Source organism: Myotis myotis, unplaced genomic scaffold, assembly GCF_014108235.1.
Source record: "Myotis myotis isolate mMyoMyo1 unplaced genomic scaffold, mMyoMyo1.p scaffold_m19_p_37, whole genome shotgun sequence".
NCBI lineage: Eukaryota > Metazoa > Chordata > Mammalia > Chiroptera > Vespertilionidae > Myotis > Myotis myotis.
The window spans coordinates 555016-569960 of record NW_023416343.1 but is presented as its reverse complement, the minus strand read 5'-3'; the positions used below and the strand labels follow the sequence as shown (position 1 = coordinate 569960).

The following is a 14945-nucleotide window of genomic DNA, read 5'->3' as shown; positions in this document are numbered from 1 at the left end:
TGTGTCCAGGGCTGGGCCCAGGGCTTAGCTGAGGAAGGACCCACTCCCGCTGATGGTGAGCTGTGGGCCTGCGTCAGACACTGGGTGCTCAGAGCCAGGAAACGGTCTGTTTGGACTTGGAAGTAACCTGCCAGGAACACAGTTCTGCCCCTGGATGACAGGCAACTCAGACGGGAATGCTGTGTGGAACTTTTGTCTTTTCCATCCTGTGTGCCTGAGTGGTGGGACCCACAGGACACAGTGGCAGGACTGTTGTGTCAATGGGCGAAGTGGGCAGACAGCCTGAGTGTCTGGGTGTGTGAACCTGACCTAGCACCGTCACCTGGGAGCCTTATGCCAACAGCTGGCATGACTGGATGCAGGCGAACATTAAAAATACAGACAGAGCAAGGAAGCTGCAAGGTGTGCAGGAAGTAGGGTTGGTGTCAGGGCATAATTTTGTCTTCTGATTCCACCCCATAGGCAACAGGATGAGAAAACAATGACATGTTCCTTTGGGAAGTAAAATCGAGGGAGACTGTTTTCTCTGCAGACAGTGACCACGCTAAGTTACTTTCTAGGACAGATGCGGAGGCAGTGCATCAAACCAGCAGGGGCGTAGTTACAGGAATTGTGCGGATTCTTTTGATAAATTTTTTTAAAATATATTTTATTGATTTTTTACAGAAAGGAAGGGAGAGAGAGATAGAGAGTTAGAAACATCGATGAGAGAAACATTGATCAGCTGCCTCCTGCACACCTCCCACTGGGGATGTGTCCGCAACCAAGGTACATGCGCTTGACCGGTATCGAACCTGGGACCTTTCAGTCTGCAGGCCGATGCTCTATCCACTGAGCCAAACTAGTTAGAGCCTTTTGATAAATTTGAGTTTGAGTTTACTGACTTACTAAGAGGGACATCAGCTGACACTTGGAAAGCTCTGGAGGAGACATTTGTTGGTTCTAAGCATTATTGATCATGTCCGAGTTTCACCTGTATTATTATTAACCAAGTCGCTGGTAGCTATACCTTAGATTAAGATAAGATAATTATTCTAAAAATAGTGCATAGGAAGTGGTGGTGGTTTTCCTGTCTCACTGGAAGCTGTCTTTCCCACCCTGACTTAGGGACTAGCGTGCATGCCTGTCCCTCGAATGCACAGGGCCCTCCTGGAGCCCTCAGTAACAGCTGGGCACACGTGTCCGTATGCACAGGGCCCTCCTGGAGCCCTCAGTAACACTGTGCACGCCTGTCCCTCGTAGGTGGAGCACCTGCAGGAAGATGCCAGCTCTCTGAAAAAGCAGATGCAGAAAATAAAGGAACAGTTTCTTCAACAGAAGGTAAAGTTGAGTTGTTGGTGTTCTTTATGTGAAATAAGTGTGTGAAAACAATCTTCTAAGTGGTTCAATCACTTCACTAGAAAAAGTTGATCAAGAGCAAGGTAATGTCTAGATGCCTTCAATTTTTTTTTTTTTAATCCTCATCAGTGGATATGCTTATTGATTTTAGAGAGAGGGGGTGGGAGAGAGAGAGAGAGAGAGAGAGAGAGAGAGAGAGAGAGAGAGAGAGAGAGGAGAGAGAGGAGAGAGAAGAAGAAGAAGAAGAAGAAGAAGAAGAAGAAGAAGAAGAAGAAGAAGAAGAAGAAGAAGGGGAGGAAGAAGAGGAAGAAGGAAGGAAGGAAGGAAGGAAGGAAGGAAGGAAGGAAGGAAGGAAGGGAGGGAGGGAAGGAAGGAAGGAAGGAAGGAAGGAAGGAAGGAAGGAAGGAAGGAAGGAAGGAAGGAAGGAAGAAGAGAGAAAGAGAAAGAGAAAGAAGAAAGAAAGATCAGCCGCGTCCTTTACACACCCCAGCCAGGGGTTGAAGCTGCAACCTAGGTATGTGCCCTGACCAGGAATCAAACCCACAACCTTTCGGTGTGTGGGACGACACTCGACCAACCGAACCACCCGGCCAGGGCTACACTCCTTCAGTTTCGAAAGGCCCTTGCTTGACTCTGAGGCATGCCCCTCACCCTCCCATTTTAATGTCTCCAGAGTCAGATGCATCCACAGTGGGGTTGGCATCTGACCACGGGGATCATGCTCTGAGTGTGTGTCACCACACACAGGCTGAGTTTCTGTTTAACATGCTTGAAACAGTGCCACATGGCCCAGCCTTGACAGGTCGTGGTGCACACGTGGTGTATGTGTGTGTTCGTGAAGCCCATCCATGTGGAAGGGATGAGGGAGCGTTGCCAGCCCAGGGTCTGAGGAGGGATGGCCCCTGAGGGAGCGTGCTGAAGGGCGTAGGCTTTATCATCAGGGACAGCCTGTCAGCCAGGAGTGCAGCTCGGAGAAGGAATTGCCAGAATCAGGCGGTTAAGGCACCAGCAGCTGGCGTGACACCTCCACACTTTGCCCAGACTTGTTCAGGAGCGAAATAACGGGGTGTCTCAGTTGATGGTGTCTTTGGTTTGGCGAAATGTGTTATCTTTTAGCCCCAGGTAAGTGGTGAGCATGTGTGTAAGCCAAGTGTCCCCTGGGTGGCCCGCCCACACTGGCTGCAGCTCCTGTCCTGGCAGGTGATGGTGGAGGCCTACCGGCGGGACACCGCCTCCAAAGACCAGCTCATCAGCGAGCTCAAGGCCACGAAGAAGAGGCTGGACTCGGAGGTGAAGGAGCTGAGGCAAGAGCTGATGCAGCTCCAAGGGGACAAGAAGTCCATGGAGGCGGAGCAGGCGCGCTTGCAGAAGGAGGTGTCCCGAGTGCAGCAGCAGATGGCGGCTCTCGAAGGGCATCTGGAGTCGGTGCAGAGGGAGCGCGATGAGATGGAGACCCACCTGCAGGTCTGGGGATGCGCCGATGGTGAAGGCTCCGCTGTGCGGGGCTCCCGTGTTCCAGGCTTCAGCAGCTGCTTCAAGCTCTGGGCCGTGGGAGCTGGCGAGGGGTGTGGAGCGGTGCTGGGACTGGGGTTCATGTGCACAGGTCCCATGGTTGAGGAGAGGCCAGCGTGCAGGTGGGAGCCTGGTGGAGCTGGCAATGACAGTGAGGCCGAAGGTGCCTGAGGGCAGGGAGAGCGAGATCTCAGTGCAGAGGCCTGCTGGGTCTGAGGGGCGATTCCTGAGATGAGAAATGGGGGACATGTCAGATCAAAGCTGTTTGACATGTGAGATTTTTTTAAAGTCCTGGAGAGGGCCAGGTGGGATGCAGGTGGGTAGATTGGCTGGAGGCTGGCAAGCTGAGAGATTTGAGAACAGACAGTGTTGGAGCCAGGTGAGTGCAGGTTGAGCTGCAGGAGCCAGGGGCTGGGTATGGGACACCTGCAGCCGCGAAAACACGTGTCCTCATGGGTGTGCTTAGGGCAGCGAGCGGGGCCAGGAGGAGGCCCAGGCCCCTGAACCAGTTCACGGTCACTCCTCTGGGTGCTGGGGCGCCCACGAGGAGGGAGTCCTTCCCAGCATTCCCGTCCTCTCTCTGACACAAGCAGCTCGGGACACTGGACTGCTCTGAAGCTGCCATTTGTAAAGGGCACAGCTCTGTCAGGGCCTTCAAAGCCCACGTGCTCGAGGCAGCCCCGAAATGGCCTGGGGACCTGGATTGTGTGCGCACGGGCTGCAGCAGCGGCGGCGGGGCTTGTGCTCACGGCCTTCTCCCTCCCGTTCAGGCTCTGCAGTTCGACAGACAGCAGGTGGCTGCACTGACAGAGGCCAACAAGGGGCTCCAGGCCCAAGTGGAAGAGCTACGGCAGGAAGCCGCCAGGTGAGCATGGGCCTCCCCTTTCTGCGTGTATTTTCATTTGAGTTTTGTGTCCTGCACTGTGCTCGTGTCAGCCTGCGACTTACATGTGAGCCCGTGGTTGGGCTCATTGCTCTGTCCTTTTGGGTTAGGAGCATGTGAACAGCGTTAGGAAGAGCTGAGCGACAGAATGGGAACACGTGCAGGTGGAAGCATAGAAATGGGGTGGCTGGAGTTTGAGCTGGTGTGCTCAAGCACAGGCCCAGGGTCCAGGTTCAGGTGCTGGCAGGTGACTCTGCTGGCAGGGTTGGAGCGCAGTGCTCCAGGACTGCAACACCAGCCTCGTCTGCTTACTTTATAAAATGTTGGGAGGGTTCTTGAATCTGGGGGTGCAGGAGTGGGGGAGGTGGAGCTGGAGGCAGTAAGGGAGATTTGAGACGGCCTATCCCGTCTGGCACGCCCCAGGGCCATCACCGAACAGAAGCAGAGGGTGACACGGCTGGGCTCGGACCTGAGCAGCGCTCAGAAGGAGATGAAGAGCAAGCACAAGGCCTACGAGAGCGCCGTGAGCATCCTGAGCCGCCGCCTGCAGGAGGCCCTCACCGCCAAGGAGGCAGCTGAGGCTGAGCTGAGCCAGCTGAGAGCCCAGGCGGCCGATGGTGCCAGCGACCTCGTGCTGCGCGTGCGTACCGCATTTGCTCGGCCCGTCGCGGCTTCTCAGGGTGGGACGTGGGGCTGTGAGCATTTCCCCTGAGACCCTCCTAGAATCCTAGGAAAGGGGCAGAATGAGTGTGTGGGCAGCACTTCTCTAGAATTCATGGTATCAACGTGACCAGGGATGTGTGCTGCGCACAGTCCTCGCCATGTCCCTGTGAACCTGCGAGGTGTGCGGGTCAGCTCTGGTGAGTATGAAACAATCCAGAAAAGCGTTTTGGGGGAGGTGGCATTTGACTGGCCTTGAATAAATGAGGCTTTGGGATGGACAGGTCGGTGTCGCAGCAGAGGGTCCTGGGAAGGTGAGCTGGGGTCAAGGCGTGTGTTGCGGACTGACAGCTCAGGCTGGGTGAGACCTTTGGCTCTCCTGTTGAAGGAGAGTGAGGCCAGGAGAGGCTGCGATAGAAAGAACTAGAATACATGCAGGTGGCAGCATGAAAACTGGGTGGCTTGGGTTCGAGCCAGTGTGCTCAGCACGGCCCGGCGTCCTGGTTCATGTGCTGGCAGGTGGCCTCATCCTGGAGGATTCGGGGAAGGAGGTCAGTGTCAAGAGCCCAAAGCCTTTTTTAAAAATGATATGTATGTTTTTATTGATTTGAGAGAGAGAGGAAGGGAGAGGGGGAGAGAGAAACACCAATGATGAGAAACATCAATTGGCTGCCTCCTGCACGCCCCCTACTGGGAATTGAACCACGACTTCCTGGTTCATGGGTGGATGCTCAACCACTGAGCCACACAGGCCAGGCCCAAAGCCTTTTGCTTATAGATTATGTTTAAGATAATGGGAGGCTGGTGTCCCTGAGCAGCGTGGAGGACGCGAGGCAGGAGGGAGCTCCTGGCTGGGGCATGGGGTTGAGTTCATGACATGAAGGTTTTCAGACTGGCTTAGGGCCCTGCCAGCTTTGGGTCTGATTGTTTCCTTTCACGTTTGCTGCTTGGAGTAAAATTCTACATGAGTAAACTACTGTGCATTTCACCTGTTGCTCTCTAGCACAAGCTGTTTCACTTTGTTTAGCAATTGTGTCTTCTCTCGTGAAGTGTATTTTCGTCTCCTGGACTTACCATAGCATGCTATCTTTTTGCCGAATTGTTAAATACTCCTCCTCACCTGCTTACTTTATAAAATGTTGGGAGGGGGGAATTTATTCAATTATAATTTCCCTTCTACTATAAAACATTTCTGTCTGTTCTGTTAATTCTTGTGTTTAGATGGCAGGTGAGAGGGTAAAGCCTGTAGACTCTGCCTTCTGCTGCTGCAGGAGCTCAGCCTGAGAGCCACCTGCTGTTCAGTCTGCTCTCAGCAGGTGTGAGGTGGACCTGGGCAGTTGCTCACCTTCCTGGTCCTCAGTAATAGGCCAAAGTGAGGCAAATAGTTAGACCAGTGATGGCGAACCTATGACACGCATGTCAGAGGTGACACGCGAACTCATTTTTTTGGTTGATTTTTCTTTGTTAAATGGCATTTAAATATATAAAATAAATATCAAAAATATAAGTCTTTGTTTTACTATGGTTGCAAATATCAAAAAATTTCTATACGTGACACGGCACCAGAGTTAAGTTAGGGTTTTTCGAAATGCTGACACGCCGAGCTCAAAAGGTTCACCATCATTGAGTTAGACCTTCATGAGGAGGCTCCGTAGAGACAGCTGGGACGTGCTCAGAACAGCAAGAGTGTGTATGTGTTCATGTGCGTAGGTGCACGTGTGCTGCTGGTTATATCATGCAACAGATCACTTGCCACAGATAGTAATTTATAACTTACCTGCAAGTCAAACTTTCCTGTGTTTTCAAAGCACTGAACTGAGGGTGTTTTGTCTGTGAGTCGCTGTGTGCATGCAGGTTAGTTAAGTCCTCTTAGGGGAAGGGAAGTGCTGTGAGAAGCGCTCACCTGTCTGTGTGGCCGGCAGCCTCTCAGGGTCGGGCGATGCAGGGCTACACGGAGGGAGGTTAGCCCTGCCACAGCCATATGGAAGTCCATGACCCGGTTCACCTTTCTGTCCTGCTGTTAGGAGAGAATCCAGGCCCTGGAGGTGGAGTTGCAGACCGTGGGCCACAGCAAGGTGATGCTGGAGAAGGAGCTGCAGGAGGTCATCGCGCTGACTACCCAGGAGCTGGAGGAGTACCGGGAGAAGGTGCTGGAGCTGGAGGACGAGGTAGGCGAGCTCGCGATCACATGGCAAAGTGGATAGGCCACCCACTCCCGGGGCAGCTCTGGAGCAGGGAGACAGGGCCCTGGAGCATCAGAGCCCAGCCGGTGTGCCTGACCTGTCAGCTCTGCCCTCCGCACACTATTCAGTGCTTCTTTGGATCTGTGACCACCCAGGTGCTGGACTCCCCCCATGCACGTAACACCTGCCCCAGCAAGGACTCCCTCACTCATGTAACACCTGCCCCAGAAGGACTCCCCCACACCTGTAACACCTGCCCCAGAAGGACTCCCCCACACCTGTAACACCTGCCCCAGAAGGACTCCCCCACACCTGTAACACCTGCCCCAGAAGGACTCCCCCACACCTGTAACACCTGCCCCAGAAGGACTCCCCCACACCTGTAACACCTGCCCCAGAAGGACTCCCCCACACCTGTAACACCTGCCCCAGAAGGACTCCCCCACACCTGTAACACCTGCCCCAGAAGGACAAGTGACCACTGCCTCCGTGTGGTGGGCATCAGAGGGCTTGTGGCAGCTGTGCGCCTGACGAATACGCTCTTTTTATTGTTTGTTAATCCTCAACTGCGGATATTTTTTCCGTTGCTCTTCAGAGAGAGCAGAGGGGGGGGCGGGACACTGAGCTTACCGGCCAGGGCACTCGTCTACTCTTGTTGCAAATACAAGGAGCCTGGCTCAGACAAGCTGGACTGGAAAGATCCCACATGACCGTCAGGCCCCAAGATGGCGCTGCCCCCGCCCGGTGTGGTGCGCCGTGTCCTGTCGCTGCGTTTCATGCTGGCTGTTCCCTTTTCTGGTGACTGTATAACTTCACTGGCATTTGTTTCAGCTTCAGGAATCCAGAGGCTTTAGGAGGAAGATAAAGCGCCTTGAAGAGTCAAATAGGAAGTTGGCTTTGGAGTTGGAGCACGAGCGAGGGAAGCTCACCGGCCTTGGACAGTCCAATGCGGCTTTGCGGGAGCACAACAGCGTGTTGGAGACAGCGCTAGCCAAGAGGGAGGCCGACCTCGTGGAGCTGAACCTTCAGGTGCTGACTCACACCACGGGGGAGAGGCAGGCAGCCTTCCGGGCTTGCCTTGTTGTCTGTGTGCAGCTGTCACAGCTCCTGCAGGGAACATGCACACAGCCCAGGGTCTGTCCCGGGAGAGCTTGGGGTGGCGACTCCTGCTGGGCCAGGTGGGCCTTCCCCAGCCAGGGCAGTTGCCCTGTAAGTAAGGGACTAACCCCAATGGGGTCTCACTCCAGACCTTGTCCTTGCCTCAGGCTCCACAGCCTCTGGTGACTGGGGAAGCTGGGCATTTCAGCGATGCCCTCCCTGGCCATCAGCGGCCTTGGATTTTTTGACCATCAGAGAGTTTATAGACTTGTTCTTATTTTATTTTTTATTTTTGTTGTTGTTAATGCTCACTCAAGGATATTTTTCCATTGATTTTTAGAACGAAAGGGAAGGAAAAGGGGCGGGTGGGTAACAGAGAGAGACAAAGAGAGAAACATCGATGTGAAAAAGACACATCGATTGGTGGCCTCCTGCACATGTCCCAGCCTGACCAGGGATTGAACCTGCAACCCAGGTACATGCCCTTCCTTGACTGGGAATCAAACCCGTGACCCTTTGATGCATGGGCCGGCACTCTAACCACTAAGCAACAGCATCCAGGGCTCTTAAAGATTTCTGTGTGGCACTGCTGCCCACCACCTGCACCTGCTGTCTCACCACCTGCATCACCCCCTCACCAGGGAGGTGTTGGCTTACAGCCCTGATTCACGTGCCTCTTGTTGGCCATAGGCTTGAGTATGGTCACGTGGTCATGCTTCTGCCACCTCAGGTGTGTGTTTGTGTCTCCAGAAATGGGATCTCCATGCTTCCTGTTTTCCACGCTTGGTGGTAACATGTTGTGAGGCCTGTGCCACCCACTGCTGCGCCCCCTGTGTGGTGCCAATCACAGTGCCCGTGCTCTGTCCTGGGCTCTGCGGGCCGTGGCACTGGTGTCCCTCCTGACTCCCCTCTCTGTGCTGCAGGTTCAGGCCATCATGCAGCGCAAGCAGGAGGAGGACCGCCAGATGAGGCAGCTCGTGCAGGCCTTGCAAGCCGCACTGGAGAGAGAGAAGCTGGAAGTGCACAGCCTCAGGGAACAGGTGTGTGGCCGCGTCTGACCAGGTCCACCGCATTGCCACATGCAGCCTTTGCAGGGCACGTTTTCAGTGTCTGAAACTGGGTGCAGGCCTCTGCCTCCAGGAACTTGCCGTACAAGTCCCGAGCACAGAGGTCATAAGGGCATGGATGATGTGGGGGCTGGAGAGCCCTGGTGCCCATCAGGACAAGTGAGGGCAAAGGGGTACTGCTCCTGCCTTTGCCCTGCTGAAGCCGGTGTTGTCCTTCCAGGTGGCTGCAGCCAAAGTAGAAGCAAGGCACAACCAGCGCCACTTCAAGGCCGCCACCTTGGAGCTGAGCGAGGTGAAAAAGGAGCTGCAGGCCAAGGAGCTCCTGGTGCAGACGCTGCAGGCGGCGGCCGAGCGTCTCCAGTGAGTGTCCACGGGCCGAGGAGAGGCTGGCTGGCAAAGGGTCCCCACCAAGGCTCTCCCCCAGGTCCAGTTAGCGCACTCAGGTCACCCTGGAGCAGGTCTGGGAAGGAGAACCGTCTGACCCCGTCTCAAGAAGCTCGCGCTTCACCCGCATGTTTCAGTCCTGACGCTGCCGTCCCCTCTGCCCCTTTGGTCCCGCATTGAGAACAGTCCCCAGTGTGAGGGATGTGCCCACCTCCGGGGCTCACTGTCGGCTCTGAGGAGGGCAGCTCTATCGCACGTGTGCAGGGATGCACAGTGGTCCCTCTGACACTGTCCTCCCACGGTGATCCTGGGGGTTTGTGAGGCTCAGGTGAGACCGTGCATGCAATGCTCCTAGACGGTCCTGCCCAGAGGGAGCAGTAGGTGAGCTCACCCAGGGCGGGTCGCAGTGAGCGACACCATTGGGGCTGTCATGTCAGGTGGCACACGCATTGTGTCTGCCTTGTTTCCTGCCCCAGGCTTCAGGAGGGGAGACATGCCCAGGAAGTCACCCAGTTCCAGGCAGAGCTTTCAGAGGCACGGACCCAACTACAGCTCCTGCAGCAGCAGTTGGACGAGCAGCTGAGCAAACAACCTGTGGGCAACCAAGAGGTGATGTTGGGAACAGCTTTGCATCCCAGCTCACAGGACTGCAGGGCTGGGCTCTGTGCTGGGCACACTGAGCCCCTTGGTTCCCTGTTCGCTTGCACAGGGACAGTGATTTGTTCTAAGTGTGACATTATACAAGACACAGGGAGAGAGCACTTTTTGTGCAGGAAGACCACTGCAAAATTCTTTTACTCATGTGACTTCCCTCCTACAGATGGAAAACCTCAAGTGGGAGGTGGATCAGAAGGAGAGAGAAATCCAGTCCCTGAGGCAGCAGCTGGACCTGAGCGAGCAGCAGAGCAGGCGGGAGCTAGACGGGGCCGAGCGGGCTCTGCAGGTACTGGGCGCACGACGGGCCGATTTCCCTTAGATGGTTGTGACTTGCGCCGTTACTGTGCCCGCCGCATCTGTGGTAACTGGGAACCGTGGGTCCATGTTACCCCATTTCACAAGGACATCTTGGTCACGCAGCCGACAAGGCCAAGGACACCAGAGCCTGGTGCCCCACTGGGCTGATCTGAAATGTAGTGTGATTGTCACAGCACGTGAGAGGCCACCAGTTGGGACGCACGGCTCCACGTGGTGTCTGGGACAGTCCTGACTGCTGAGGGGGATGAGGAGCGTGGCTTGACTGATAACCAGAATCGACTTTGCTTCTTTCTCAGTAGCTGAGCCCGGGATTCACAGGGGATCCCTGAGGTTCATTGTAGGTGTGGTCAGGGCAGCGTCACTGGCTCCTGACAGAAGCCCTGTCACTGGGGTAACAACAGGGGGATGTGCCCTAGCCGGTTCGGCTCAGTGATAGAGTGTCAGCCTGTGGCCTGAAGGGTCACAGGTTCAATTCCGGGCAAGGGCACATGCCCGGAGTGCGGGCTCGATCCCCAGTGCAGGAGGCAGCCAGTCAATGATTCTCATCGATATTTCTCTCTCTCTCCCCCTCTCTCCTTTACTCTCTAAAATAAATACAAATATTTTTTTAAAAAAGAGAGAGAACAGGGGATGTGAGAGTAACTGTGAGCATCACAGTCTCAACTGCTGGGAGGAGCTAGAGTCAGGAAGGGGCCTCCTACAGCAGCCCATGCTTTCCTGTCCCCCTAGACTTGCGGCACACGGAGATCTCTGCTGTGCATTGAGATCTTGTAGCTTTGAAAACTCTGACCTGACTTCCCTTAGAATATCAAGTCTGAGCTGGAGGTGATGCGGGAAGACCTGTCCGTGACCCAGAAGGACAAGTTCATGCTTCAGGTGAAAGTGTCGGAACTGAAGAACAACATGAAAACTCTGCTACAGCAGAACCAGCAGCTCAAGCTGGACCTGCGACGTGGCGCGGCCAAGACGGTGAGCAGCTGTGCCGTCAGAGGAACGGGCCTGCGGGTGGGGCGGGAAGGTTCTCTGACACAGTTATGGGACCACATTCAGCAGCCACCGTGTGGAAGTAAGTGGCAGAGAACTCTGCTTGGACAACAGGCCACATCATTTTATTTTATTTTCTACTCGATTGTTTGCTTCTTTTCATGAGTTCAGGTGCCATTTTGTTGACTGGGCTTTGTAAACCCCAGTGAGGCCCTGGTATGCTGTGTTAGCAAGATCCCTGGCCCTCGGCGAGTCCAGCTGGGACACAGCTTGGGCCTGCAGATCCCAGAACCCCAAGGCTGTGGTCACCGGCCCTGCTCCGGTTGTCTGCATGCAGTGTGTCTCTCCTCAATGTGTCTACATGTTTTCATGGTCAGGAAAGTAGCTTAGATTCAGAGCTTTATTACCAACGTTTGTCTGTCTGTGCAGAAGTTTGACGTCTTACAAATGGAAGTCGTCTGGGTTGGAAAATTGACTTAATTTTTTAGGGACTCTCAGAGTCAGGTTGTGGTGTCTCCTGGAAAGGCCCACATGGGAGCTCGTGGTTAGGGCTCGGCTCTGTCCTGTGCCGGGACTGGGGTTGGCTCTCACGTGCAGTAGGAAGGCTGTCTACTAGGCCAGCATTTCCCAAATCCCTGAGGCTGCCTGCTCCGTGGGCACAGACAAGCCGATGTGCCTTCAGGGTTACATGGGGCTGGGAGGCACCTGTGATGGCAGAGAGCTCACCATGCGCTTTTATGAGCAGAGAAAGGAACGGAGAGGCGAGGCCAGCCCTTCCAGCCCCGTCACGCCGGTGAAGGTCCCCGACTGCCCCGTCCCGGCCTCACTGCTGGAGGAGCTGCTGAGGCCCCCGCCCGCCGTGAGCAAGGAGCCCCTGAGGAACCTCAACAGCTGTCTCCAGCAACTGAAGTATGGCGGGCTCTGTCTCACGTCGCTTAGTCTCTGAGTCACATGTTTAACTTGGCAGAGTCTCTGTTGCAACACTGAATGCCCACCCAGGGCTGAGCAGGTCTGTGTTAAGTGGGGTCACGTTGTAAGGTGAGAGTTGCCTGCAGCTAAATGGCTCTGAGAAACCCTAAGTCACCAGGACCTGAGCCTTTCAATCCCTCTCACTGTTTGGAAGGCATGGCCATGTGGGGGCATCTTTTCTGACCCTGTGAGGGAAGCTACATGAGCCCCTCAACTCTGTCTTCCTCGTTGTCCCTGAGCAGAAGCCGTGTGTGCAGAGCCTTGTGGCCTATTGGCCTCTGGGTGGTGCTGAGAACAGCGTCAAGGGTCCCTGCAGTTCTGTGACCCGTCTGTGTAGCTGGTGCAAATAGGGAGTTCTTTTGGTCCCTGAAGGCACCACATGTGTGAGCGAACGGCCATCAAGTTGAAGCTTGTCAGGCTCATGTCCATCTTGGGGAAGCGATAGCATCTGACTAGCCTTCCTACCTTTGCCTCTTGTGTCCCCAGGCAGGAGATGGACAGCCTGCAGCGCCAGATGGAGGCACACGCCGTCACCGTGCACGAGTCACTGTCCTCATGGACTCAGGGGGACCCTGCCGCCAGCCCTGCTTCCCTGGGCGACCAGGCCCCCCCCGGAGGAGACACCGAGCCACCCGGTCCCAGCAGCACCTCCAGAGAGCGGCTGGGAACACCCTCTGCCGAGCACCCCCATGCTGAGTGTGTGTGATCGTCCCTCACAAGGGACCTTAAGTTCTGCGTTTGCTTTACAAGGAGTGAAATAACGGGAGCCACCTGCAGGTCACAACCAGCTTCCCCAGAAGTGACCAAACCTTCAAACCCCAGCTGAGCTCTCAGTGACAGTGTTAGAAGGTGTCTGGGGCCATTTGCAGGAGGCGAACCCTCACCAGTGATATAGACGCTGCTCTGTGGCCACCGGTCCTGGGGAACCGGGTCGTGGGCCCACTTCCTCACTTCACCTCCCCGCGGAAGTGAAATTTTGCACCTTTGGTTTGTATTTTATTTTCACAGCCATCCCACCATAGGATGTGTATGTAAATACTGAGAATCGTAACCTAATCTTTAAAAAGTATGTCCCCGTATTATTTAAAAATGACCTGAATTGTCTGCTTTTCGATTGCCTTTTGAAAATCTGCTGTCAGGAAATAATGTACATGTAGGATTAAGGGATGTCAGTAAGAAAATTATATTTTAAGAAATATAATTATTTTATTTACCTCCTAAAACCAAATATTCTTAGAGCATTCTTTCTTGTTTTTGTTTCACTTTATTTTTGAGTGTCTTTTCCTTGTTAAGTGCACGATGCCCAGCTGTCCAACCACCCTGCTTGGCCTCACCACCCCCAAGCAACATGGCTTGTCCAGGCCGCACCTTCTGTACCCAAGTGGCAGTGTCCACCAGGACCTGTGATGGTCGGAGACACACTGGGCTCAGTGGTGATGGCTGTCGGGTCTGAGGTGCTGTAATGACCAGGCACCCGGAGTGTGTGAGGTTCACCTGTACATGTCCCACCTGAAATCCTTACACCGGCAGAAACGGACAGACTGTGGGACTTAAGGGTTGTATTTTTGTCCCCAAGTTTGCTAAGAAAATCTAAAATAATATTTATTGTAATAAGTCAGAGTGAGGTGGGTGCATGTGCACCCTGTGCGGATCTGCTGCTCTGAGGGTGGGGTGACATGTCCAGATCCGACATCATGCCAGCCTGTGTGCTGTGTCTTGTGTCTTGTTTGTGGAGAAAACAATATATATTTTTATTGGTTTGAGAGAGGAAGGAAGAGGGAGAGAGAGAAACATCAGTAATGAGAGAGAATCAGTGATCGGCTGCCTCCCACACACCCCCTATTGGGGATCAAGCCAAAATCCAGGCATGTGCCCTGACCGGAAATCAAACCTTGACCTCCTGGTTCATAGGTTGACACTCAACCACTGAGTCACACCGGCCTAGAGAAAACAGTGGTATTTTTAAGCTGTCTGTGTTCTCTTAGAATGTGCTGTCATAAGGTTCATTGATAAAGTAGCGTTAACCACAAAGACGTTTAGAGTTTAAAGAAGGGTCCCTAGTAAGTATTGGGACTTCTGAATACATCTCTCATTTGTACAGGGTCAATCTTGAAACAATACTTGAAGACTCATTATAAATGTATCCTACTTTTCATAATAAGTTGGAAAGCATTTTTGACAAAATTGTTTTGTGCCATTGGAAGAGAAACATGATAATTTATGTTCTTAGTTACTTTGGCTGCATTATTCTTGTTTTAATTTTAAAACCAAAACATGGCACCCAGCCCTGTGCCTCAGTGGCTCTCAGACTCCCCAGGGAAGACCTGCCACTGCCTCCGTGTCCTTCTCTCGGGAAAAGCTAATCCTGAACGCACCCATCAAGGGAGGCCGTCTCTGTCCTTGCCGCCTTCCTTCTCCTGTGCCACCATCATCCTGGGTGCCCATTCTTCAGCTCAGCCAGCACCTGGCCGGCTTTGGTCCCGGCTTTGGGCATGGCTCCTGCTTGCTTATCTCCACCGGACTGACTGCTTCCTCCCAAGATGGGATGTGTTCTTCTGTTCTTGGCAGAAGTGGAATTGGGAATTTACTCATGAGAAACAGCAGTCAAGTCCGGAGTCCGTATAACCCAGGTTCGCCATTGCAGGTGTGTGTGTCTCTTCATCCTGTGTGACGAACGCCGTCCTGTCCTCACTTGGGAAGTCCTTACTTGCTTTTCTTACGTTTCAAAAAAACGATTGCAATGTCATTATCATTGATTTCTCCACAATGCACGCCAGGTAGATGCCACGGATCTGAGAGGCTTTGTTCTACAGGGCAGGCAAAAGCATGGAAAACATTTCATTGGAAAAATAATACGATAATAATACAAGAATTAACTTCTGTGTACTCACA

The 14945-nt window shown here is 53.8% G+C and overlaps 1 protein-coding gene across 9 annotated transcripts in view; it reads left to right on the top strand.

The window, feature by feature from the left end:
- GOLGA3 (golgin A3) overlaps positions 1 to 14282 on the top strand; it is a 31812-nt gene extending 17530 nt beyond the window's left edge. For 5 of the 9 annotated variants that reach the window (XM_036303524.1, XM_036303522.1, XM_036303517.1 and 2 more), the window contains 13 exons: positions 1243 to 1320; positions 2524 to 2802; positions 3621 to 3715; positions 4157 to 4373; positions 6418 to 6561; positions 7408 to 7605; positions 8598 to 8714; positions 8962 to 9101; positions 9602 to 9734; positions 9946 to 10068; positions 10905 to 11069; positions 11830 to 11993; positions 12540 to 14282. In XM_036303524.1, the coding sequence (XP_036159417.1) occupies positions 1243 to 1320; positions 2524 to 2802; positions 3621 to 3715; positions 4157 to 4373; positions 6418 to 6561; positions 7408 to 7605; positions 8598 to 8714; positions 8962 to 9101; positions 9602 to 9734; positions 9946 to 10068; positions 10905 to 11069; positions 11830 to 11993; positions 12540 to 12759 (2073 nt within the window). In that variant the 3' untranslated portion in view covers positions 12760 to 14282. Of the gene's footprint in view, positions 1 to 1242; positions 1321 to 2523; positions 2803 to 3620; positions 3716 to 4156; positions 4374 to 6417; positions 6562 to 7407; positions 7606 to 8597; positions 8715 to 8961; positions 9102 to 9601; positions 9735 to 9945; positions 10069 to 10904; positions 11070 to 11829; positions 11994 to 12539 lie in introns of those variants that run through there. The other 4 variants (XM_036303521.1, XM_036303525.1, XM_036303523.1 and 1 more) reach the window with 4 other exon arrangements.
- The last annotated feature ends 663 nt before the right edge of the window (positions 14283 to 14945 follow it).